Source organism: Musca domestica, unplaced genomic scaffold (genome assembly GCF_030504385.1).
Source record: "Musca domestica strain aabys unplaced genomic scaffold, Musca_domestica.polishedcontigs.V.1.1 1, whole genome shotgun sequence".
In the NCBI taxonomy this organism is placed as follows: Eukaryota; Metazoa; Arthropoda; class Insecta; order Diptera; family Muscidae; genus Musca; species Musca domestica.
Window position 1 is genome coordinate 26,327,397 of NW_026712114.1, and position 27,950 is coordinate 26,355,346.

The following is a 27,950-nucleotide window of genomic DNA, read 5'->3' on the forward strand; positions in this document are numbered from 1 at the left end:
ACAAACTGAATGTTCATGGTTTAATATTGACGAGCTGAAGGCCCGCTGGTCAATATTGATGGCCTCTAGGCCCTCTGGTCAATATTGACGGGCTTAAGGCCCGCTGGTCGATGTTAGCGTGTTGCATGTCCGTTGTTCAATATGGAAGATCTGAAGGCCCAATGTTCAATATTAACGGGCTTAAACCCTACTGGTCAATATTGATGAGCTAAATGCCAGCAGGTTCATATTGAAGAGCTGAAGGATCGGAGGTTAGTATTGACGAGCTCAAGTCCAGCTTGTCAATATTGACGAGCTAAAACTCCGCTGGTCAATGTTGAGGTAATGAAGGCCCAATGATCGATATTATCGGGCATAAGACCTACTGGTCAATATTGACTAGCTAAAGGCCAGCAGGTTCATATTGGGAAGCTGAAGGACGGTAAGTCAATTTAGACGAGCTAAAGCCCGCTGGTCAATGTTGACGTGTTGAAGGCCCTTTGATCAATATGGATAATCTGAAGGCTCGAGTCAATATTATGGGCTTAAGACCTACTGGTCAATATTGACGAGCTGTGGGCCAGGTTCATTAAAGAGCTGAAGACCCTCTGCTCAATATTGACGAGCTCAAGGATCAGAGGTTAATACTGACGATCTGTAGTCCAGCTTGCCAATATTGACGAGCTGTGAGCCGAGTGGTGTTTGACGAGTTACAATCCCTTTGGTCAATATTGACGATCATTATTCAGGAGTTGAAACCCCTCTGGTCAATATTGACAAGCTAAAAGCCTACAGGTAAATATTGCCGAGCACCAGGAAGTCTATAGAATACCTGTATTTCAATTATTTTCAAAATTGGAATTGTTAAGAACCTTTGAAAATTCATAGATTAGGAAGTGTTCATAGGTTTTGAAACAGAATGTACAAGCAAAAAGATTTTTGTGGTTTTTAAGTTTTTTTTTTATTTAAATTTCATTAAAAAGAACAATAAATATTACATGAAGCCAATTTTTGTAAACTATAAAATAAATCAAATATCAACAAAAAAATTAAATATCAACAAAATCACTTTGAAATTTCAGATCACAAATTTAGAAAACAATTTCCATTATTTCCCTAAAGCCGAATATGAGAAAATAGGTAAGCACGATCAACCAAAATCTACTGAGGTGGAACATCGGTGACATCAGCAACTGGATAACTTGGTGGGGCAACAGTGGGTGTCCAATACCATTGAGACCATGGAACACAGGCACGCGCAGCTTCTAGGAATCCTTGAGCAACGGGACACAATTCCAAGGTGGCAGGCTGACCCAACACTGAACATCTCCAGTAGCCTCTCTTTACGCGGAAATGAGGATAAAGTCCAACCGTTACTTCCTCTTCAGTTAAACATCCTGGTTGTCCGGTATATGTGGGATCAGTTGGGTCTTGAACTTGGGCCAATGACACGGCAATGATGGCAAAGACAATCAATACTATGGCGAATACTTTCATTTTGGACGAGATGGGTTTTTTCTTTCTACTGCAATTCGTTCGATTCGATTAAAGAGTTGTAGGAAAACTGATGCCAGTTGCAAATTTGTTACATCTTTTTATAGTTCAGCTGTTGTTTTTGTTGACCTGAATAGATAGGGGTTTTATCTTGTTGTTGAGCGCAATAATAATCTGTAATATTCCATGTCAGGGGGTTTGTAAATCTTCAGCCGTTTCTTTTCATGACAACAGAATGCATTAATTGTTTGTTGTACTCAAAACGTGAAAAATACAATAAAATATACAGGGTGAGATGAAAAAACAGCAACCAACTACAGACTGCTGTCATTTCGAAGCCACTCGTCCGACAGCTGTTAAAATTATTCCAGTGATAGCTCATTATATTGTTTTCAAGCGCACAAAAGCATTTTGGTGAGAATATTCCAGAAAAAAAGTTATTCGTGATGGAATTCAAGCGTGATAGTGTTATTTCTTTATATTTAGCTGGACAACCACAAGTGGCTATCGTTAGAGCACTCCAGCATTTAAATGCGAACAAATCTTTTGTGTTTCGTACCATCGCTCGTTACCGTGATATTGGTAGCGTAGCCCGACGTCGTGGTAGTTTACGGAAGAAAACAGCAACATCAGCAGAAATGGTTCGAAAAGTAAAGAAGCGAACCCTATGTGGGGCAGGTAGCAAAAGAAATGGTGCGATCTCTACCAGAAGGAGTGGACCGATATATTCTATCTTAACACAAGAACTTGGGTTAATATAAATATTGGGATGTGTGAAATTTGAAGACAATCGAAATGTTACATTAAATTTGTGGGGGAGGTACCAGAAGGAGTGAACCGATATTGTCCATTTTCACACCTGACTTAGCACTGACGCAAATATTAGGATTTGCAAAATTAGAGTAAATTTAGATTATTGCTTCCCTTTCTGTGCAGATTTTTTTTTTTTTTGCAAAATTTGGACCATTTGTAGGAGAGGTACCAGAAGGCGTGGACCGATTTTGCCCATCTTAACAAAAGACTTTGGGTTAATATAAATTTTGGGATGTGTGAAATTGGAAGACAATCGGGCTCTTACATCACATTTTATGAGAGTTATAATTATTCAAAATTTTGACCATTTGTGAGGGAGGTACTTGATGGAGTGGACCGATATTGTCCATTTTTAAACCAGAACTGGCACTGACGCAAATATTAGGATTAGCAAAGTTGGAGCAAAATCGGATTATCGTTTCTCTTTCTGTGCAAAAAAAAATTGAAAATTTCGACCTTTTGTGGGGGAGGTACCAGAAGGAGTGGACCGATATTGCCCATCTCCGAAGAAATTTGACAAAAATATTACGATGTACCCAGTTTGGACCAAATCTGATACTCCCTTCGAGAGTTATCGTGCGCACCAGCCAGCCAGACAGACTGACGGACGGACATCGCTAGATCGACTCCAAATGTTCTCAAACGGATTTGGTCCAATTTCGTGCCGTTATTTCGACTAGGCACGTTTTGACCGTATCAAATTGTATATACCCTCTGTAGCCATATGGCTGAGGGTATAAAAATGTAAAAATTATGGAAGTTTTTTTTATCTCACCTTGCAGATTGTTTTCCTGCTTACTCAGTTTTCTTTGTTTTTCTTGGTTGGTTTATGTGGACCTAATATAATGTATGTTGAAAATATTAACCCAACTTTTAGAAGTCTGTTATGTAGATTTTTCTCATGAACTAATAACTTCCTAATTTCCTCATTTCCCAACCATTTGGTTACACCGCCAAACACATCAACGACACACAACACTGCAAACATTTTAAATATTTTGTCAAAAATTTCCTAACATCAACTCCACCAAAAACCACACCACAACCTCGAAAACCACATCAATCAGTTTAAAAGGTGGTTTTCCATTATTCTCGGTTTAGGAGATAAAAATGTTTACATTAAAATATAATTAAACTTAACCTTTTGCCACCTAGAGCAGAGAACGAAACACACACACAACCACACCTTGAAATACCAATGTGCATAGCAGTTAATCACCTAAAGTGGCCTAATTAAAACTACTTACGGCCAAATTCTTTTGGCCAATCAACCACCAGCCATTCATAAACACAAACACACACACATACCCACACACACACATACAATGACGACGACAAATAAATAAAAATAGTTAACATTTCTTTATTTGCTCTACGCTTAGATTATAATCTCGACAAATTTTCAAAATTACCTACCGTCCAAAAGCCGATAAGAAATGACAATAATAATGAAGCAAGTTAATGGCTAACCACACAGAAAATAAAGATATCAAGCCGATTACATATGTATGTGTGTATATGTAATACAATGCGGTGTTACATTATTGGAAATGCATATGTTTTGGTCTGTCCAACAGAGACAATAGCAAACAATACACTTGAGTGTAATTATTTAGAAATTACAAGAGTTGTGTTTGTTCTATTGATGAAATGCGGTAGAAATTGGAAAAGCAATTGGTCAATTGTCTGTTATAACAATGTAATAACCGGAAAGGCATAAATTTGGTGCGGCGGGACAAATATATGATTATCACAGGCTTAAAGCACTTAGGTTTTTTATTTTTGTTACATGCATCGTCAATTTATTATACCATCAGTCATATGGCTACAGAGAGTATTTATCATTTTATACGGTCAAAACGTGCTTCATCGAAATAACCCTAGGTCTCTTTTGACCAAACCCATTTCAGGACATATGGAGTAGATCTAGCGATGTCCGATTTCGTTCCAACTATGCCAATCCAAATATTTGCATCAGTGCTAGGTCAGGTGCGAAATGGGTCAGAGGGTCAACATTTTGAATAATTATAACTCCTATTAAATGTAATAAAATAGTCCAATTGTCTCCAATTAAACACATCCCAATATTTTTATTAACCCAAGGTCTGGTGTGAAGATGGGATATATGGGTCCACACCTTCTCGTATCCCCCCACAAAGGGTCAAAATTATGAGTACACATGAAGCTCATAAACGAGAAACTAATAACCGATTCCCTTCAGACTTGCTATATCTCAATATTTTCATCCACACCAGATCTGTTATAAAGATGGTAGGGATCGGACCATCCCTCTGGACATACGTATACAGGGTGAGAACAGCAAAAAAATCAAACGCCATAATTTTTACATTTTTTATTTAATTTTATTGAATGCAAGCAAAAAATGTCGGAAATAGCATCAAATTTTAGAATAAGTTTAGATTTGTTCGAATTGGTCACCTTTGACACGAATTATGGCTTTCATACGGCCAATGAAACCGTCACACACTGCCAGAATGTTGTTCTGCGGTATTTTGGTCCATTCCCGGCGTAGCGCTTGCTTGAGGTGATCGACACTTTTGTATTTTTTAGTGCCAACCTTGCTTGCCAAAATACTCCAGACACAATAGTCCCACGGATTGGTATCCGGAGATTTTGGTGGCCATTGTGCGTTGGAAATGAAGAGAGGAACCTCATTTTGTAACCATTCTTGGGTGGCGCGTGCTGAGTGCGATGGTGCTGAGTCCTGTTGGAATGTCCAAGCTCTGCGGCCAAAATGTTTGCATGCCCTAGACTTTAATACACCCTCCAGAATGTTATCGCGATAATATTCGGCATTTATTCTGATATCACGGTCGATTAATACGAGCGGAGAGTGACCATCGGTTGTTATGGCGGCCCACACCATCACCATGGCCGGCGCTCGAGTTCTGTTTGCCAACCAAAGGTGTACATTTCTAGCTGACCTATTTGCTTACAAACTACTGGAAAACGAATGTTTCCTCATCGGAGAAAACCAAATTCCGCAGTTCACCACTTCGGCCAAGCGAAGCAACTCTTTAGATCTTTTGAGTCTATTTTCTTTCTGTTGCGGTGTAAGTTCTTGCACTTTTTGGAATTTCAATAGAATGAAATATTACGATATGTTCAGGTCACGACGCGGGTTTCGATCAAGTCGCTTCTTTATTTTTCGTACCATTTCTGCTGATGTTGCTGTTTTCTTCCGTCCACTTCCTTGACGTCGGGCTACGCTACTAGTATCACGGTAACGAGCGATGGTACGAAACACAAAAGATTTATTCACATTTAAATGCTGGAGCGCTCTAACGATAGCCACTTGTGGTTTTCCAGCCAAATAAAAAGAAATCACACAGTCATGCTTAAATTCCATTACGAATAACTTTTTTTGGAATATTCTCACCAAAATGCTTTTGTACTCTAGTAAACAATATAATGAGTTGTCACTGGCATAATTTTAACAGCTATCGGACGGGTGGCTTAGAAATGACGACAGTCCGAAATTAGTTGCAGTTTTTTATCTCACCCTGTATATACAATGTCTCGCTACCGAAGATAAAACCATTGCGAACCACAAATACCAATTTTTAGACAAATCCGTGGAGAAATGTGGAGAAATGTACACAGAATATCGGGAGGTACCGTTATATGGAGGCTATACGAAAACGTGAACCTATATATACGATGTTCCATTCCGAACTACAAACACCAATTTTAAGACAAATCCGTGAAGAAAAGTAAATGCTACATTCATCAAAATAGCGAATATCGGAAGGTATCATTATATGGGGCTTGTACCGCCACCGGAGCCAGAACCTATAATGAACTACGAATACCATCTTTAAATCGATTTAGAATTTTATGCTGATTATGAATATATATACTTTATGGGATCTACAACGAATATTTAGGGATGTTACAAACGGAATTATAAATATAATATACCCCCCTTTTCAAGGTAAAGGGGTAAAAAATATATCATAATATTTTTAAAAGTGTTTTTGAGGGTTACTAGCCGGAAATCTTTATAATAAAAAAATTTATTGAACTTCTTCATACCAAAAATAGTTTTTTTTCTTATTTTGCAAGAACATTTATTTTAAAGCCTCTTGGCAAAAAATCGTAAATATAAATGAATTTCTTAAAAAAGAGATTTTTTTGTACTTTTTAAATAATACAATAATTTTCGTTCATATTTTGTATACTCGTAATGCTTAGGGCATATCCTTTGATAAGTCCATTAAAGCTTTCGAAATATTTCTATACTAACACAAGGTACTTTTGATAAATATCAATTCAATATTATTTTATTTAATAATTTTGAACTATAAAAATTATTAATATCGTGTTTTTTCTCATAAAATAAAAAACAATATATATTTATTTTTACAAAATTTGTTACCAAGCCAAGATTACAAAAATTTAATTAACGAATAGCTGTTAACTTTTTGCCGGTAATAAATTTTAAATCCTAATTCTTTATTTACCCGTTGATCTACAGTAAATGGTTAGTTACACTCTTGTTTTCAATTGTAATGTTGTTTTTCTTTCTACCATCGTTGTAACTGCAAATATTTTTACATGGGATTTTCCAGATCAAACGAGGTTGCGGATGCAACGACTCACGTGTAAAAAGTAAATAAACAAATTCATAAAGATAACCCAAAGAAAACAACAACCACCCACAAATAACACTCCTCTATTTTGGAAACTATAAAAAACAAAGGTGTGTCCGCAACGATATCAGTCGAAATCAAAACTTTAAGCCTAACAATATTCCCACAGAGAAATTATATTCAAATATATCGATATGAAATTCGTTGTCGCCTTAGTTGTTGTTTTTGTGACCCTTGTGGCATTGATTGAAGTTGAAGCGCAAGGAAATCCCTTGTTTACCGGACAACCAGGATGCCTGACCGAAGAGGAGTTATCTGTTGGTGTTTATCGCCATTTCCGTAATAAGCGTGCCTATTGGAGATGCAGTGTTTTGGGTGAATCAGCTACATTGGAATTTTGTCCACTTTTGAGTGGATTTTTGGATGAGGCCAAGGCATGTGTACCCTGGGCTCAGTGGTATTGGACACCAACCGTTGCTCCACCAAGTTCCCCCGTCGCACCCACTGCTGCTGCTGCTGAAGGTTCGGGACAATAAAATCTTGAAAAAGATTTGCTAAACCCCATTAAAGGAATTTCTTTTGTAAAATTGTGGTAATAAAAGTGCTTTATAAACGCAATATACCGTTTTTTAGTTAAAATCCAAGTGAAAAAGTGATTCATTGAGTTCTACAGAAATCAACATGAGAAATGTTGATATCTGTAGATATGCTACTCTTTGAGTAAATAAGCGATATGCATATAATACCGTATTCATGGAAATGGAAAAGTGAAGATTCAGGAAAATAAGAGTAAAAACTTCGAAAAATTGTATGAGAAAAGTGGGATAATGCAGTATTTTTCGAAATATGTACTTTATTCTGCAAAAAGTACTAAGGGTACTAAGTACTAATAGTACAATGTTGTTATAAATCAACTTCTAAATTTTGCGTGTAGATTACTCGTCGGATAGGGAAGATAAAAAATGCAAGGGGTTTGAAACTTCGCTTAATCGGATGCTCATTTCGGCGTTTTATGAGCTTCATAATTATTCAAAATGTTAACTTCTTTGTGGGGGAGGTACAACAAAGTGTGGGCCGATATATCCCATCTTCACACCAGATATTGTGTTAATAAAAATATTGTGTGAAATTTGAAGAGAATCGGATGTTTTTTATAAGGTTTATAAATATTTAAGATTTTAAACCTTTTTGTGGGAGGTACATGATGGAGTGGGTCGATATTTTCCATTTTCGCATCTGACATAACACTGTCACAAATATTGGGATTTGCATAATTTGCACAAAATTGGATGATCCTTTGTTATTCTATGCAATTTTTTTCTCTTAAAATGTTAACTTTTTTGTGGGAGGTACCTGATGGAGTGGACTTATGTTGCCCACCTCCGAATTCGATCTAAGTTTGGCAATAATATTATGCGGTACTAAGTTTGGATCAAATCGGATACTCCATTCGAGAGTTATCGTGCGAACCAGCCAGACAGACGGACACCCCTAGATTGACTCCAAATGTCCTGAAACGGATTTGATCCAGGGTTTGAAGCCGTTATGTCGAGTAGGCAGGTTTGGGCGGTATCAAATGATATTTACCCTCTGTAGCCATATGGCTAAGAGTATACAATCCGTCCTTTTTGGAACCTTCAAATTGGCCTAAAAGTACTCTATGTGAAGGAGTAGAGTAAGGGTTCAAATATTTGCCATGAGTGTTACTCTTCGTGTAAACGGCTCAAAATCCTAGGTACTATCTAGTAATTTCTTCGTACATGCCAATATTGGTATTGAAAAGATGATGGTAATTTTTTAGAAAGTTGTACCAAAACAGTACATGAAAGTTTTAGAAAGTGTCTATCATTTTTTGCTTTTAAAGCTTTGAAGCTTTTCATGTTGTTCATTAAAGGCGCGGGACACAAGATATTGCAGTTTTTTTTTTAATTCTTGCTAAGAAGTACTATGTACTTTGCTCTTATGTCGAAAAGTTTTTTTCGTCTTATGAAATTTGAGCGTATATATTTCACAAAAAGCAAACGGAGTATACATATCAAATATAAACAGACCCCTCCTTCTCATACATTCTCATTTTCCAATATCTGTAGTAAAATACAAAATTCTTAAAATTTTACAAATTCTAATATTCATACCAAAAATAAATAATAGATCACATAGGAAGCGAAGGAAAAATTTTGAATTGGTCCAAATTTCTCAATTTATAATATTTGAATCACACTGCGATAATGGGCAAACACAGTACACTCCTTTTGGTATCAGAATATACAGGGTTGTCCATATTCGACGGACCCATCTGGCAACGCCATAACTTTTGACAGAGATGTCACATCGCTTAATGACATACCGCGTTTGAAGCGTCAGTCCAAGCAGATTTTTACCATGAACCAATACACGCCACGCGAAATAGTTGAAATTTACATTCAACAGAAGAAGTCAATTGTAAAAACTCAACGTGATTTTAAAACATTAAAAAATGTGAGAAGTGCGCCTTCCAAGAACACCATTAAGCGTTTATACGAAAAATTTTCGACTGGTAAGGCTCTTTCTAATCCGAAGAGGCCATATAAAAGTCGACCAAGGCGATCGGCCGAGAATATCGCTGCCGTACGAGCCAGTGTTGAGAGGTCCCCAAGAACATCCCAAAAACGCCGTTCTCAGCAGTTGGGCTTGGCTCGGTCCACTTTACAACGGATTATTCGCATTGATTTGCATTTGTTCCCGTACAAAATTCAATTGACGCAAAGAATGTTGCCTGCGGACAAGCCTCGTCGATTGGAATGGGCCCAAAGAGTCATGGGTCCGTCGAATATGGGCAACCCTGTATGATAAATCCCCCTATTCCAATATATCCACAGCAACGGTTAAATTAAAAAAAATCGGTTTCGTCCAAAATGATTTTGTTTTCAAAAGTGCAAACAATGTTGAAATTTTAAATTAAAAAAAAACAACAACAAACCGTTTATGAATAAAATCCAATAACTCGTGTATTTCATTTATTTCTTAGTACAATGAATTCTACTGCTGGTTGAATACCGGTAATTGTGACACAACAACGACCGGTGAACTTGGTGGAGCAACAGTTGGTGTCCAAACCCATTGATTCCAGGGAACACATTCTTTGACGGTATCCAAAAATTTATGAGTTTGGGGACACAGCTCGAAAATGGCAGCGACTCCTAGAACTTGGCATCGCCAATAGGCACGGGTATTGCGAAAATGACGATAGACTCCGACGGTAAGCTCTTCTTGGGTTAAGCAACCAGGTTGTCCCGTAAATAGAGGATTACCTTGTCCTTGACACAGGACGGCAAAGGCGATGAGAACTAGGGCCACAGCGATTTGTGAATGCATTTCTGTAAATTTTAGTTTTGAGAGGTGTTGCGGAACTTTCTGCTGTTTTGTTGTTGATTTCTTTTCTACAAAGACACACCTCCGCTTTTATAGGTTGTTGTCATTCTTACATGGAGATTTGTTTATTTTAACTTATCTTTATTGGATTGTTTGTTTTTTTTTTAAGGGGTTTTAGAATTTATTTTTTACATGGAAAATTTGTTTTTTTTTTATTTCTGTAGAGATGAAAATATGCCTCCGCTACTATGCGGTGTTTATATTTGTCTTCATCTCTTTCCTAGAGATAGAGAAATAAGGAAGCGGAAATCTAAAGGGATTAGACAGGCTAGGCACAAAACGTTGAAAATCACAACATGGGTAAAACTATCCAGCACATACATACATATGAATTTTGAATCCATTTCATGGGGTTCAACCTTCACAAATTTACGAATTTTCAAAAATACAAAATATATAAAAGAGTAGTGAAACAATTGACTGACTGACTAATAATCATCGCCCAAATATAACGGCTGAAGCTAGGACCTTGAAACTTTTTGAACGTGGGTCAGCCAGTTCGTACTAAAAGTGTACGAAAAGTACTAAAAATTGAATACTTTGTAATTGACAAACGGAATAAGTCACTTATGGAGTGCAGGATAGATGCAGCAAAGGGTTTTTGGAAAAATTGAACTTTAAGGTTACAAAAAGTTTTAAAATGGTACACAACTTCTAAAATATTTGGTATTATTGAAAGGATAGAGCTAATAACTTGAAATTTGGTATGAGAATCAATTTCGGAAATGTATACAATTACTATACGAAAAGTACAAAATCGTACTAAATTTGGAAAAGTTTAATTTAGGATGAACGGCTGAAGCTGGAATTTTTAAATTTTGTATTTGAGTCCCTGCTGACGATAGGTTTGTGAAAAATAGGTTGTTTTAAAAATGTGTGCTGCAAATACAAGAAAAGGACTAGATCGTACTATGTTTAGTACAATTTGGAATTGGGCGAACATATACTGCTTGAAATGTGAAATTTGGTATTAGAGTCGCGGTTCATGTGTAGCCTGGACATATGGGGGTTGTTTCGGAGATGTATACTAAAACTGTACGAAAAATACTAAATTTGGTATTGAGCTAAGGTATAGAGATAAATTCATCAAATTTGATATTTAGATTACTGATGGTATCTGATTTTTAGGTTTGGCGGTGGTTTGGAAATGCCTCCTATTTTTGTACGAAAAGTAATAAGTGGTACTAAATTTTGTATGGGATAATAGGGATAGGCAGAAATCCTCAAATTTGTTATTGAAGTCTCTGTTGGTAGCTGGAATTGGGATATGGGGGTGATTTTGGGAATTTTACTAAGTTGTACTAAAGTAGGTTTTCGGGGAAGACATAGAGCTGTAAACCCAAAGTTTGATATTGAGGTCTTTTTTGGTATTGAGATATGGGACTGCTTAAGTAGTACAAAATTTGGTATTAGGTGAAGCAATAGAGCTGAAATTTGATATTGATGTCGCTATTGCTGCCTATGGTTGAAAGAAGTAGCTGTTTTTGGATATAAGTACCACAGGGAGAGATACGAAAACAAAGTCATACGCCATAATTCTTACTTTTTTTTAAATTTTATTGAATGAAAGCAAAAAATGTCGGAAATAGCTTAAAATTTTAGAATAAGTTTAGATTTGTTCGAATTTGTCACCTTTGCCACGAATTATGGCCTTGAAACGGCCAATGAAACCGTCACACGCTGCCCGAATGTTGCCCCATTCCCGGCGAAGCGACACTTTGGTATTTTTAAGTACCAACCTTGCTTTTCAAAATACTCCAGAAACAATAGTCCAACGGATTGGTATCCGGAAGTTTTGGTGGCCATTGTGCACTGCAAATGAAGCGAGGAACCTCATTTTTTAACCATTCTTGGGTGGCGCGTGCTGAGTGCGTTGGTGCTGAGTCCTGTTGGAAATGTTTGCGTGCCCAAGGCTTTAATACATCCTCTAGAATATTTTCGCAATATTATTCGGCATTTATTCTGATGCCACGGACGATTAAAATGAGCGACCATCGGCTATAATGGCAGCCCCTACCCTCACCATGACTGGCGCTTGAGTTCTGTTGACCAATCGAAGGTGCACGTTTTCAGCTGACCTCTTTGGCAAGTAAATACGATCATTTAGTTTCTTTACAAACTGCTGGACAACGAATGTTTTCTCATCGGAGATAACCAAATTCGGCCAAGCGAAGCAACTCTTTAGCTCTTTTGAGTCTATTTTCTTTCTGTTGCGTTGTAAGTTCTTGCACTTTTTGGAATGTCAATGGCTCTACCCCGAGCTTATTTTTCAATATTTGCCGAATAGAATATTGCGATATGTTCAGCTCACCAGCTATTTTTCGGCCACTATAACGCGGGTTTCAATCAAGTCGATTCTTTACTTTTCGAACCATTTCTGATGATTTTGTATTTTCTTTCGATCACTTCCTTGAGAAGATTTTTTCACATTTAAATGTTCTAACGATAGCCACTTGTGGTTTTCCAACCAAATACAAAAAAAAATCACACTGTCACGCTTGAATTCCATCACGAATAACTTTTTTTTCTAGAAAATTCTTACCAAAAGGCTTTTGAACGCTTGTAAACAATATAATGAGCTGTCACTGGAATAATTTTAACAGCTGTCGGACGAGTGGCTTAGAAATGACAGCAGTCTGAAATTGGTTGCATTTTTTTCATCTCACCCTTTATCTATATATTCATCTAAATACCTATCTAAAGGCCTCTCAAAAGTTATAATATTTATAGTATTGTGCAAGATATTTTTGAAAGTTCTGTCAATATTATTTATTGGATATCAATCATAATGGGTTTCAATTAACTTTTTTTATTTAACAACAGTATTTATTTCTTGAAGACACCATTAAAAATATTATACAAATTATAAAAAAAACACATTAAAATTTTCCACACTTTTTTGAGGTGAAATCTAAACCACCAAATTTGGTATGCATTCCACTTCGAAATCAGGACAACTTGGTGGCATTTGGGCAATTTCCCATTGCCAAGATGCAAACGAGACACAAGTTTTAAATTTCGGTTGAAAGCCATAGCCATTGGGACAGCGCAGTGAAACGGCATCAACACCAATTGCCAGACAACGCCAATAACGTGTCGAATCGAAGAAATTCGCATAAACATTACCGACCTCCCCCTGGGTCTTGCAGCCGGGACGACCATTGAAACTGGTAGTTTCGATATTGCCGCGGTCACACCAGCCAAGACTGGCCCAAACTCCGACCACCAGCAGAAGGATATCTGTGTGAATGCGAGCAAATGAAATAAAAGAAAATTGCCTTAGTTGATCTGCCTCCTTTGCTTGCCATGCAACTTGGACTTGGACAACTTACTGAAGTAGCGCATGATGACGACAATGAAAATAGTTCCGGCTGTGCTTGCGACTGGACTGAATGGTTTGGTTGGATGTTGTTGCAGTTTAAACTTGATTGATTTTAAAATAAGAAATGACATTGATTTATATACTCGATACAGAGTGGAGTGTCGTCTGATGAAGATTCTTATCATATCGATGTGGAGATAAGATGTTAATCTTGCAAACTGATTGCCAAGAAATCGAAAGTTCAGGGTTATTTGAAATGCAATTAAATGGGGGAATTTTATGTTCGCTAGGAAATAAGACTATATTATCAGCAAATATATCTTTTGTACTTTTTCATAGATAAGTTATAAGTTTAAAGGCTCTTCTCTCTTGTAGAGCGAATTATATATTGACCATATATTCTATATTGACCATGTTCTACAAGAGCAAGTAAAAGAAAAGTATCAGTCGGTTTAGCCGACTCATGTATGCCCTCAGCCAATGCTCAATTACTTAAAGATATTTGACTTTTGTTATTATTTTTCAAATTGTTGACCCTCTATGGAGTAGGTTCCGAAGAAATGAGCTAATATTGTCCATTTCATATCGGACTTATATAAATATGCCGACGTGACAGGTTCTGCATATATTGGCTAATCCCTTCACTTTATATGAGATATGTGATCATTTTTTTTAGAAAATGTTAAAATGTGCATGAGGTACCAGATATAGTCGACCGAAGTATTCTGTTTTCATGTTTCATCTAATACATATAAAAATATTGGTATGGGCAAAATTACAAGAAAATCGAACATTTATATCAAATTTTATGCCAAATCATAAATTCCATATTCATACCAGGAATCTGGGTGAGAGAAATATTTAGGCATATCAAGTTGTAAAGAATCGCGGACTTGTTTCGCAAGTCCGCGAAACCCAGAAGGGGTTCGCAGATATATATCATCTTCACAACAGATCTTGTATCAACAAAAATGTTTGTCAGTGTGAAGTTTGAAAATTTGTGTATAAAGAGAACCTAATGCTTATTTCGCGTTTTATGACCTTCACGGATATTCAAATTTTTGACCCTTTGTAGGAGAGGTACCACGAGGAGTGGTCCGATCTCTACCATTTTTATAACAGATCCTGTGTTGATAGAAATATTCAGATGTGTTAAGTCTAAATGGAATCGAATGTTAATTTCGCGTTTTATGAGCTTAATGGGTATTCAAAATTTCGACCTTTTGTGGGGGAGGTACCAGAAGGAATGGACCGATGTATTACATCTTAGCAGCAAATCTTGAGTTTATAAAATTATTGGGATGAGTGAAATTTGAAGACAACCGGACTCTTACATCACATTTTATAAGAGTTATATTTATTCAAAATTTTGATCCTTTGTGGGGGACGTACCAGAAGGAGTGGACAGATATTATCCATGTTCGCACCTGACTTAGCACTGATGGAAATATTATGATTTGCAAAGTTAGAGCAAAATCGAATCCTCCTTTCTCTTTCTGTGCAATAAAATATTTTCTTTGAAAATTTTGACATTTTGTGGGGGAGGGGGGGTGTACCAGAAGGAGTGGACTGATATTGCTCATCTCCGAACTCGCTCTAAGTCCAAACTTAATGTATCAAGTTTGGACCAAATTGGATATTACCTTCGAGAGTTATCGTGCGCACCAGCCAGCCAGACAGACGGACGGACGAACATCGCTAGATCGACTCAAAATGTCCTGAAACGGATTTGATCCAAAGAGACCTAGGGTCTAAAACCGTTATTTCGACTAGACACGTTTTGACTGTATCAAATGATATATACCCTTTGTAGCCAGGACCGGGTCTAATTATTGTTACCCTTCAACATAAAGGAATAAAAATATCTAAAAATAAGTCCGAATTAGTGTTGAAAACTGACTTTTGCTCGAAATACAGGACATTCTACTACTCCCTAGCACTTTTTGGTTTTTGTGTTGTTGCAGAAGACATTTAAGTATTTTTCATCATTTTTGGCCTTGCGGTAATGCAGACGGACCCAGTGACACATTGGTAACCCCTAATACTAAACTACGGCCAAGTTGCCCTCGATTGCCTTTACCTTGCGTGCCTTCAAAATACGTGAAAATGGAAAACACCGTTACATGGATATTATACCAAAGGTATATTAAAATATCGAAATATTTCACTAAGAAAAAAATATAGCGAATCCCGTGGGAAAATGTGGTCAAAAACAGGAGGTGATATAGTCCCTTCAAATCTAGGTGAATAGATCAACATTTGTATAACCTCAGTCGTATTTGGTACATAATCAAAACTTGGTACATCGTCATATGTTTACCAAAATCGGAGATGTTTATTAAGGTCCACTCCTTCTGAATAATAACTCTCGGAAAATGTAAAATCAGAGAACACTTTTAAACCTAGAAAATCCTAATATTTTTGTGTTAGCTACACCTAGTAACATATGCAAAATATTTGAATATATCGGTCCACTCTTTCCGGCACCTCCACCAAAAGAGTTCAATACCATTTGTACAAAATACTTTGTACATACTTTTGAGTGAGATTGAGGCGCTGGGAAAATCCAACAATTAAAAATAAATATTTCCAAATTATCAGTTTCCCAGCGGTCATAAAATATCACATGTGTAGAATTAAGTGATCTTGTGCGCTGTCGCATACGATAATGTGTAAGATAATAAAGGTCATGACCCACACACACAGTATCGATGCGTACAGTGGATAGCCAAGACCACTTGAATGAAGGGACAAGCACCCATGCAATGTTTCTTTTAAATCTAATAATAGATAAGAACAATTGTGTGGCTGCGACTAGGTTAAGTTAGATTAGTTTCAGTAGTACGTAAGGAACATATTTTAAAAATAAAATTAGAATTGAAATAACACCCTAACGAAGCGGTCGTGTTTCTTTTCTCAGTGAACACAGAATAGAGTTGACAGTCGAAGAGGGAGATTGGACTATATTCTTATCATTAAAAACATTGATCCTCCGAGCAGGATCCAAAACAGAATTGAAATAACGCACATACGATACGGTCGTGTTTTTCTCTTCTCCCGCTTACATATGGTCAATCGAGCCTTCACTTTTTTATAAAGTGGAAATAACTAGCGGCCGTAAAAAAAAATTGTAGGAGTTTTCCCCCACCAGTGGTAAGAGACTCACTACAAGCAGAAATAGATATTCGCCAGAAATAGAGGAGAATTTCTACAAAAAACAAAGTCCGTTAAGGCATTTTAAATATAAGACCATAGGGGCATTTTGAAATAGCCGAAGGGACTAATTTGAATAAAAAAGCCATAGGGGCAAAATAAAAAAAAAGCCATAGGGGCAAAATAAAAAAAAAAGCCATAGGGGCAAAATAAAAAAAAAGCCATAGGGGCAAAATAAAAAAAAAAGAGCCATAGGGGCAAAAACAAAAAAAAAAAGCCATAGGGGCAAAAATAAAAATAAAACGAAAAGAGGACAACAGAAGTCCCAAATAAAAAAAAAAAATATATATACATAGTTTTGAAAAGAGGACAAAGAGTCCCATCTAAAAAATTTTAAATTCATTCAAAAATGTTCAAAGACATAGAAGAAGCTGTCACCACTTTGGCAGACTATTTCGAGGTGTTAACGTCGACGTCAACCTTTGAAAAAGTGAAACACGTCGAGGCATGGAAAGTACTGGTAGAAAATACATATTACCAGTTACGACGGTACTTGAGGATATACCAAAAATATCTTCCAAGCCATATGAATGCATTACCATGTGAGGTGGATATGTGTTTACTGTCGGCAATGAAACTTCTAACAACTCGGAGTCGGAAATCCACAGATATGTACATCGATGATGAAATCGAAGAGTCGATGAAACCTCCATTAGGATGGATGCTCTCCGTAAAATGTGACTATTCAACTTGGGAAGAACAATTGGAAGAAAGCAGACAATTAAACTACGTAGAAAAAAAGGAAGATTACGACAGAGAATTGGAAGATGGTTTGCACGGACAAATGCGAGCCTATGAACACAATTTACAATCTCTGCAGGGGCAAGTAATCAAACTGCGTTCTCAAATAAAAATCGAAGTTGAAAAAAGTGAACGGATATTGAGAAATGCGAAGGCCCACGAAAAATATCTGCTCGCCCAACATGAAGAAAACATGCGGGCCAAGGATGAAGAATTGGAAGAGAAATATCGTGTTCATAAAGGTCAAGTGCGACATCTGGAAACCAAGTTAGAAAATATGAATGAAAAATTAGCTAGTTTGGAAGGAGCGCGGCAAGTCGTCGAAGCTGAGAGAGATGACCTGCCCAAACAACTGACAAATTTAAGAGAGGGACTTAATGCTGATAATCTAAAACAGATTCGCTGCTTAGAAGGTAATATTGTGAAGTTTTTCCCGCCGGCAAGTCCTCAATTTGAGGAACAAGATGATGGAGGAAATTCAGAGGTCGAATCCGCCCCCACCAATGAAGCACTCGGTGAAGAACGAATGGATTTTTACGATGACAACGAGAAGATTGATAATGGGGACTACCTAAATATACATTTGGTAAGAGAAGAAATAAATAATCTTGTTGCAGAAGAGACAAAAGAAGGAAAGCCGTTATGCACAAAAGGCCCCAACATTTACGGCGAATATAATTATTACGACAACGATTCTAACGGAAAAGAACGCATCGAAGAAGTGGGAAAAGCCGAACAAATTTCTCTGGCTCCGGTTCCGAAAGAAATCAATAGCAAACCGTCAATGGCCATTAAAACAGAAGACGACAAACCGAAACTTACCATAAAACCATTGCCAATACTTTTCTACAGTGATGATGACAGTCTGCAACGATGGACTATCAAATCGGCAGCATGGACAATGAAGCCGGCAGATAAAGGTGGCGGTATCGACAAGAGAGACTGGGCAAAGAAATGGAGTCGTTTCCTGAAAGCGGTTACTTAACGAGACATTCATATTATTTTACATAGTATATACATGTTTATATATAGATTATATTTCATATTGTTATATTTGAATATTTCGTGCCAATCATTTTATAAAAAAAAAAAAAAATACAGTCCACTATAAAAATATACACATTTAAGCCGCCCGGGAGAATGTACAAAATACTTTGTACATACTTTTGAGTGAGATTGAGGCGCTGGGAAAATCCAACAATTAAAAATAAATATTTCCAAATTATCAGTTTCCCAGCGGTCATAAAATATCACATGTGTAGAATTAAGTGATCTTGTGCGCTGTCGCATACGATAATGTGTAAGATAATAAAGGTCATGACCCACACACACAGTATCGATGCGTACAGTGGATAGCCAAGACCACTTGAATGAAGGGACAAGCACCCATGCAATGTTTCTTTTAAATCTAATAATAGATAAGAACAATTGTGTGGCTGCGACTAGGTTAAGTTAGATTAGTTTCAGTAGTACGTAAGGAACATATTTTAAAAATAAAATTAGAATTGAACCAACAGCCATACGATACGGTCGTGTTTTCTCTTCTCCCGCTTACACCATTGTTAAGGACCGAAAATGGGTAAAGGCAACACTGGTCAACACATTCCGAAAACATATTACACACCCACCCACTCCTAAAGCGTAAACATTTATGATAAAACCCTCTTAATTGGAAAAACAGTGTTTGATTTTCCATATGCCAATATTTTTGTCTACATTAGAGCTAGCCTGAAAATAGACGATCGCACGTTCTGGTGTGAAGATGGTATTGATCCACTCACTCTAGAACCTCCGTTACAAAGCTGTAAACATTTTGAACAATGTTTATGCTCATGAAGCGCGAAATGAGCATCCGATCACTTTCCAGCTCGGCACATGTCAATATTTATACTAACACACAATCAGCTGTAAAAATTGTATATATCGGACCTCTCTTTTGGCAGTTCCCCAACAGCGCGTCAATATTTTGAATAAACTGATCCTCATAAAATGTAAAAAAATATTCCATTCTCTTCAAACTTCACAGATCCCAATATTTTTATTGGGATACCCCTTCGGGCAGCTCCCCCACAAAGAGTCAAAACTTTAAATACTTCAATCTCTCATAACTTGTGAAACAAGTCAGCGATTATATGCAAACTTGGTATATCTAAATATTTATCTCAACCAAAGATCTGATGTGAAAATGGAATTTATCTTCCCACTCCCCCACAAAGGCTTAAAGTTTTAATTAACAATTATTCGCAAAAAATTGGAAATAAATGTTCGATTTTCTTTAAATGTACACGCCCCAATATTTTTTCAGTATTAGATGAAGTGGAGTTATTCGGTCCACTATATCTAGTACCATTACCATTTCAACATTATCCAAAATATCTCATATGAAGTGAAGGAAGTAGTCGATATAGCCCAAATCTGGCACGTTGTAATATTTATATCAGAGTTCGATGAGAAGAAATGAGAAGTGGATAATATTGGTCCACTTCTTTGAGATCTCCTCTCCTAGGCTGAGGGTATACATCAACATTTTTTAAAATCCATACCGGTTCGGTTTAAACTTTGCATATCTCAATATATTTATCAACGCCAAATCTAGAATGAATATGAAGCAAATAAATTCGGTTCTCTATATCGAAGGAAATGTTCCATTTGGTTAAGACTTTTAACATCATTTGGATTTATATCTCTCATACTGTCAGCGCATCCACAAGAATCACAATTTTGAATAATTGCCAAATCTTCAATTGTTCCTCGGATTTCCTAAAACGTGGCAAATTATAATATTTCTTCCAACACAAAATCAGAAGCGAATATTAAATATTGGAACCTTCACCCATTAAGCTAATACCCTTTGACCACCCAATGAATCAAATATCCCCCAAAAAATCATTCATAAATTTCGTGCTAAACAACTTAAAGATATAATATCATCCAACCGTATCATAACGAACTGACAATGTGCTGCTTCTTTCCTGTTTCTCTCCACCATTCATTTGTTCCAATCAAACATCAAATTATAATTTTATTGATAAGGGACCAGCGGATGAGCTCAGCTAGTTGCTCTACACTATCATCCTCACAGCACATTTATTCGATTGACTGCACTTGAACTTTCCGACTTGAAAGTTAATCAACTGCTTTGTCGATAATGTTATCCTCTTCGTTTTCGTAGTTTTTTTTTTTTTTTCATGCTTATCTGATCTGTTTGTTAGCGTTTTATATTTTTATTTGACTTATTCGTTGTAAACTTATCTTAACCAATTTGTAAAGAAATGATAAAAAAAAGAAGCGAAATGAAAATTCTGACTGATGATTTCAAACAAAAGTGGCCTCAAGCGGCAATGCATTTGCAGTGTTGCCACATTGGTTTTGGGTTTAAATATGACCAGTAAAGACGAATAGAATTCCGAGAGAAGGAATCAGAGAATGCATTGTATAAATACCAAATCGCGAAAATAATATAAAAGTCTCGCACAGTGGCGTGAGTTCTTCAAAAATGGAGATTAATTCATTGAAGCATTCTTTCATTTTCAAATTTTGATCAGATATTTATATTTCCCCTGGTATAGGACATATCGGTCCACATTTTTCTTTGCTAAATTTTGTGAAGAAAGGTCCACAAATAATGGCACTTCTAAATTTTAAATATTTTGATGATCTCTCCCTTCAAAATTTTGTAAAGATAAGTCCACTTTTATATAGGCCCTATATAACTTTATATTCCAATTCTAGGTATTTTGAGGGTTTCAGACAGAGATTTGATTACAAACGTATTGTTTAATATTTGGTTTCTCAATGGATAAAAACTTCAACAATTGTCAATATAAATCCACCCTTAAGGTGGGTTTTTGTAGAGCCCAATGGGATTATATCCCCAAAAACAGAGATAAATTCAAAGGAAGCATTTCGTTACTCCCAATCATTTGTTTCCTTCTCAATGTTCTTATATTAATCATTAAAAAGATAACAAAATTTGAGTTAATCCGGAAAAAAAAACATAAACTTTGGAAAACCTGAAGCTGAAGACAAAAGACTATAGATTTTTATTAGAAAGGGATAATTATACAAAAAAAAAAAAAAACAAGTTAAAAAGTATCAGTCGGTTTTGCAGATAGATGTATACCCTTAGCCAATGTTTGATCATTTAAATATATTTTGACTTCTATTATGATTATTCAAATTGTTGGCGTAGGTTCCGAAGGAATGGGGCAATATTGACCATTTCGTAGAAGAAATGGTTCGATCTCTACCATCTTTATAACAGATCTTGCGTCGATGAAAATATTAATGTATTAAGTCTGAATGGAAGCGGATTTATGAGCGTGTTTTATGAGCTTCATGGATATTAAAAATTGTGAGCCTTTGTGGGGGAGGTACCAGAAAGAGTGAACCGATATATCGAATCTTCACAATAGATCCTGTGTTAGTAGAAATAATGGGATGTGTGAAATATTTTCACATTTTTTAAATATTTTGGTTATTCAAAACTTTGACCCTTAAAATGGGGAGGGTACCAAAAGAAATGGTCCGATCTTTAACGTCTTTATAACAGCTCTCGTGTTGATGGAAATATTGAAATGTACCATGTCTGAATGGAATCGGATGTTAATTTCCCGTTTATGAGCTTCATGGATATTCAAAATGTTGACCCTTTGTGGGGATGTACCAGAAGGAGTGGACCGATTTATTCCATCTTTATAGAAGATCTTGTATTAGTAGAAATATTGATATGTGTGAAATGTGAAGAGAACCGTATGCCTATTTCGAAACTTTAACCCTGTGTGGGGAAGGTACCGGAAGGAATGGTTCGATCTCTATCATCTTTATAACAGATTTTGTGCTGAGAGAAATATTGAGATGCACCAAGTCTGACTGAAATCGTATGTTAATTTCGTGTTTTATGAGCTTCATGAATATTCAAAATGTTGACCCTTGTGGACACTTACATCACATTTTATAAGAGTTATAATTATTCAAAATTGTGACCCTTTGTGGGGGAGGTACTTGGTGGAGTGAACAGATATTGTCCATTTTCGTAACGGAGCTAGCACAGATCCACATATTAGAATTTTCAAAGTTGAAGCAAAATCGGATTATCCATTCTCTTTCTGTATAGCAAAATATTTTCTTTGACAATTTGAACCTTTTTAGGGGAGGTACCAGAAGGAGTGGACCGATATTATCCACCTCCGAACTCGATCTAAGTTTGATAATAATATTACGATATACCAAGTAGCCAGACAGACTGACGAACGGGCGAACATCTCTTAATCGGCACCAACCTTTTGGACCTTCTTTCCGGATTTGGAGAAATATGGACTTATTTTGAACTAATTTTTAAAATGTTTTACAGCACTGCCTTTAAAACCTTTTTATTCTAAACATTGAACTACCTGTAGTCGATTTTTCCATTTTAAGATTATCACTTTTTAAGATTTTGGTTTAGTAACATAAAATTGCCCACTCTTAGATCTGCTCATTTCTCCCAAAGTAAATTGTTGTCAACATTTTACGAAATTATTTTCCATACCATTTCAAAATTATCCTTTGATATTTGGCAATCCTAAATAAATAGTTGAAAATACATTTGTTATTGGAATTAATATCAGTTTGCATTCAAGCCAACAAACAGAAAGACAGACTTTGATGACGAAAAAGATATCGGAAGCAAATTAACAGTACTATCCATTTCATATTGTGTTGCGGATGATGATTATTTCAAGGCCATAAACACCAAAAGTCTTGCTACATGTTTGTATCAAAAACAAGTAAAGTAGTATCAGTCGGTATTGCCGACAGATGTATACCCCTAGCCTTGACTTATGATTATTCAAACTGTTGACCCTTTATGGGGAAGGTTCCGAAGCAGTATTTTTCAATATTCATATGTGACCTAAGATTGATAAAAATATTACAACTAGCCAGATTTGGACTATATCGACAACATCCTATACTTTATATGAGATATGTGCATTTTTTGGAAATATGCGTGAGGTAACAGATATAGCGGACCAAGGATTCCATTTTTCTACTTCATCTAATACAGATAAATTTGTTGAAAGTTGAATACGTATTTCGCTTTCGTGGAGCGTTTTGTTTTCAAAAATATTGAAGTAGTCCGATCTTTACCATTTTTATAAAAGATCTTGTGTCGTTGGCAATATTGAGATGTACCAAGTCTGTTTTATGAGCTTCGTGGATATTCAAAATGTTGACCCTTTGTGGGGGAGGTACCAGAAGGATTGGACCAATATATCCCATCTTCACACCAGACCTTGGTTTAATAAAAATATTTTGATGTGTGTAATTTGAACAGAATCAGATGCCTATTGCGGATTTTATGATTGTTTTGGTTATTCAAAACTTTGACCCTTTGTGGGAGTGAACCGATATTGCTCATCGCCAAATTCAATCAAAATTTGATAATAATATTACGGTGTACCAAGTTTGGATTAAATCGGATATTCCCTTCGAGAGTTATCTTTCGCACCAGCTAGACGGACGGACATCGCTAGATCGACTCCAAATGTCCTGAAACGGATTTGATCTAAAGAGACCCGGGGTCTAGAACCATTTTTCAGATTAGGCCCGTTCCGGCCGTATCAAATGATATATACTAGCCATATGTCTGAGGGTATAAAAAAAATAAATTAAAAAAATGTCTATTTTGGAACCCCTGACTTCATCCTGTCTTTTAATAAAAAATTCGAAAGCTGTTTATTTGAATAATTGACTACTCGAGTCTTAAGTAAAAATATATACTCCTAATTTACATCATTGTTTCAGCATTAGATGTACCTTTTCGTTTCCGGTATAAATCAGCTGGGGAATAGGCAAAAAAACGAAGGCTTAAACTTGGCATTCCGTCATTATGCATAACTTAAGTCAGGTCCTCCGGGGGCCAAAAAAAATACTAAACAAACTTTCCGATTAATACTTCCCCCAAAAGAGTAAACCTAACAATCAACATGTCCGTGCTTTGACATTTCCATAAATATTTCAAATTCATCGAAAATCCACAATAAAGTATCAGAGAAAATAGTTTTATCGTTAAATGCGTCACCCAAAAACCTAAAGTAGCACAAAAACATATAAATTATGTATTTTCTTCAATCGAATGAGATGTCCTTTTCTGTGTGGACAAGGAAGAAATAATGCTTTGCTTAGCTCCAGAATGGTTCGTGCCATTCGTTTGGAAACCAAAAAGACAGGAAAATCAACATTTGGCCGGATAACATTGATTCTACTTTATTTCAAACATAAGTATTACGTTGCGAAGCAGAGAGGAGCAGCAGTGCGGTGCAGTTACGTACATATGCACTCCAAGGAATTGCAAGGAAAGAAAGAAAACATGGGCAAACTGGATAGTTTTCTTGTTTATGTGACAAACTTTAATATACGATGACGACGGACGGACGGACAGGCGACCGAACAATGCAATAGAACAATTCCATTTGGGTATGTTTTCTTTGGGATGCTGTGACATTTTTTCCATTTAGTTTATTTGGTAATGAGGGAGGCTGAGATGGTGTGGTAATTTCGTGAAAGAAGGTCCTTTCCATGAGAAGATCCTTATGTGAAGACCCGGTATGAAGAGCTCGTGTCATTCTAGTGAAGACATTCTAGTCTTCTATGAGAAGACCTTCTCGTCTTCTATGAGAAGACTTTCTCGTATTCTATGGGAAGACCTTCTCGTCTTCCATGGGAAGACCTTCTCGTCTTTTTTGTGGAGACCTTCTCGTCGTCTATGGGAAGACCTTCTCGTCTTCTATGGGAAGACCTTCACGTCTTCTATGAGAAGACCTTCTGGTCTTCTATGAGAAGACATTGTGGTCTTCTATGAGAAGGCATTGTGGTCTTCTATGAGAAGACATTCTGGTCTTCTATGAGAAGACCCTCTAGTCTTCCATGAGAAGTCCTCCTGCCAATTTATGAAAAATCCTCCTGCTCTTCTATGAGAAGTCCTCTTGCTCTTCTACGAGAAGACCTTTCTCGTCTTCTATGAGAAGACCTTCTAGCCTTCTATGAGAAGACCTTCTCGTCTTCTATGAGACGTCCTTCTTGTCTTCTATGAGGAGGCCTTCTGGTCTTCTACGAGAAGGCCCTCTGGTCTTCTATGAGAAGACCTTCCGGTCTTTTATGCGTGGACCCTCCGGTTCTTTTCATAGAAGACTATGAGAAGACCCTTAGCTCTACTATGAGAAGATCTTCTGTTCTACTGTGAGACGACCTTCTCATAATCCACGTTGTCCTGAACAAACCACCCCTCGTATCATTGAAAAGTATGATACATCAGAGAATTGGACATTTTGTTTATTTGCCTTTGTTCGGTGGTATTGGAGTATGTTCTTTTTTTACAAAATTGTTTACTTCGTTTCTTGAAGGGATCTCATTTTGAGATTTCTTCTATTTTTTTTTCCATCCTTCTTTCTTTGCTGCTCGATTTCTTTTTTTCTTCGAATACCATTCACTAAATAATGTCAAAAGGATGCAAGTGAAATGTATATAACATGGTGCCGGCGTATCAGCAACAAGAAAGCAAAGAAAAACGTTAGCACACCCATAGAGAGAGAGAGAGAGAGCGAACATAGAAACCCCAACACGTAGACAATAAAATCTATGAACTGGACACAGATGGATGCAATGGTGCCCCGGTTGAACAAACAACCAAAGGGATCCACAACAATGGTCAAAACGGGTCAAGTGGTATATTGGTGTTTATCGACAATACGTATGTACATATGTAAGTACACAACACATGAAACAAATGCAATTGTTCCATTTTCGTAGCGAGTGGAGGTGGTGGTTAAATGCAAACAAAATTTGTGGGGACAAAGAAACAAATCAAAGAAAAAAACTTGTGAAGTAAAAATAGAAATTGTATCGGATGGCGATGCCAATAGTTTCCAAATGAAAAAATCCAATATTGAATTTTGAAACCTTATGGACATTATAAGAATTTTATGTATGAAGAGTTGATATTAAAACTTGGAAGATTTTTGTTTACTGCAATCCGTCAATCTGCAACGATTTTACCAAAAAGAAAAAAATACGAATAAAATCGTTCTTAAAACAGTTTAGGGAGAGCCGAAAACACAGAACCTTCTTTTGACAAATGCAGTTAATTGGTTTTTAATATGAGAATGTAATATATGAAAGGTATATCTAAATCTAAACTGATTCGGGTTAATTTCTGTGACGCAAGGTCGCCAAAAATATTTAAATCACTTACAACTATCTTGTTTTCTTACAATGTGAAAAGGGAATCCAAAACGAGCAGCTTGGATTCCGGATTGACTCCGAACAACATCTCAATATTTCATTTTCAGAAATGAAAAAATTAATTTCAGAGATCCAACATTCAATTGGGTGCCTTGGCATCCCTGAAGCAGTAAATCATGGTAGGAAGGTTTTTTATTCATGGTATTTATAAGCAAAATCCCACAACTGGTTCGGCTAGATTTGTCAAAACGGTTGCATTAGGAATACTTCAGTATAGCGAGAAAAATTAATTTCGGAGGTCCAACGAGCAATTGGGTGCCTTGGCATCCCTGAAGCAGTATATCGTGTTATTAAGGTTTTCTTATTCATATTATTTAGTAACAAAATCCTAGTAACAAATTCGGCAAAACGGTTCCGTTAGGTACATTTCATCATATCAAAAAAGGATCAAATTTCTATCTCTCTGAGACATACATATCTCCCATGAACAAGGCTCTGGCATCCATTGGTTGTATTTATGGGCTTGATATTATTGGCTTGATATTGGAAAACTATTAAAGTCTCTCACCATGTAATGGACCATTAGATCATTGACCATTTAACATAGACCAGAAAGGATCAGTGAGGACATTGCTAGGATGACATCAAAGAGGAGTCATACTGACCGATATTACTTCTGTCAGCACTCTTAAGTCATTGCCTTCTCCCCATCATCAGAGGTAGCAAGCCAGTGGCTGCACATAAATATGGGCTTTATTACCAATCAACAACTAGAAGACTCATAGAACAGCGTTAACGGTCATGCCACATTGTTCGAGGACGTCGAGGAAAGCCGCAATTAAAAAACCGCGGGGCGTAAGTCGCAATCAAGAAGCGCTTGAAATAAAGCGAAGTTTCGTTCCGGTTGTAGTAGTATGCAGTAAATTTAAATGGGAATTTTCTGTCAAAGGAAGGAATATACACTGCAAACTTTAAACTCCGAATTTGAAAGAATTCTGTTATCAAGACACCCAAAAAACCTTAGATCTGCCGGTACAGTTATTCAAAGATCCCATATAGCCCTGCAGATCTAATACACATATGAGTAAAATTATATCAACCTATTTATTTGTGAGTGATTTTAGTCTTCTATTTAACTGAAG

General features: G+C 36.6%; 3 protein-coding genes across 3 annotated transcripts; all 3 read right to left on the reverse strand.

Annotated features, from left to right (window-relative positions):
- Positions 1 to 944: 944 nt before the first annotated feature.
- Positions 945 to 1,560, reverse strand: LOC101891208 (uncharacterized). Its single transcript, XM_011292126.3, has one exon. It carries the CDS (start codon positions 1,474 to 1,476, stop codon positions 1,141 to 1,143), a length of 336 nt encoding a protein of 111 aa, XP_011290428.1. The 5' UTR covers positions 1,477 to 1,560; the 3' UTR covers positions 945 to 1,140.
- Positions 1,561 to 9,865: 8,305 nt separating this feature from the next.
- On the reverse strand, positions 9,866 to 10,290 carry LOC101890863 (uncharacterized). Its single transcript, XM_005175060.4, has one exon. It carries the CDS (start codon positions 10,251 to 10,253, stop codon positions 9,918 to 9,920), a length of 336 nt encoding a protein of 111 aa, XP_005175117.2. The 5' UTR covers positions 10,254 to 10,290; the 3' UTR covers positions 9,866 to 9,917.
- A 2,874-nt stretch (positions 10,291 to 13,164) lies between these two features.
- On the reverse strand, positions 13,165 to 13,849 carry LOC101891037 (uncharacterized). The gene is made up of 2 exons (XM_005175061.4): positions 13,643 to 13,849; positions 13,165 to 13,550 (listed from the first exon to the last, which is right to left on the reverse strand). Exons 1-2 carry the CDS (start codon positions 13,815 to 13,817, stop codon positions 13,222 to 13,224), a joined length of 504 nt encoding a protein of 167 aa, XP_005175118.3. The 5' UTR covers positions 13,818 to 13,849; the 3' UTR covers positions 13,165 to 13,221.
- Between the last annotated feature and the right edge of the window lie 14,101 nt (positions 13,850 to 27,950).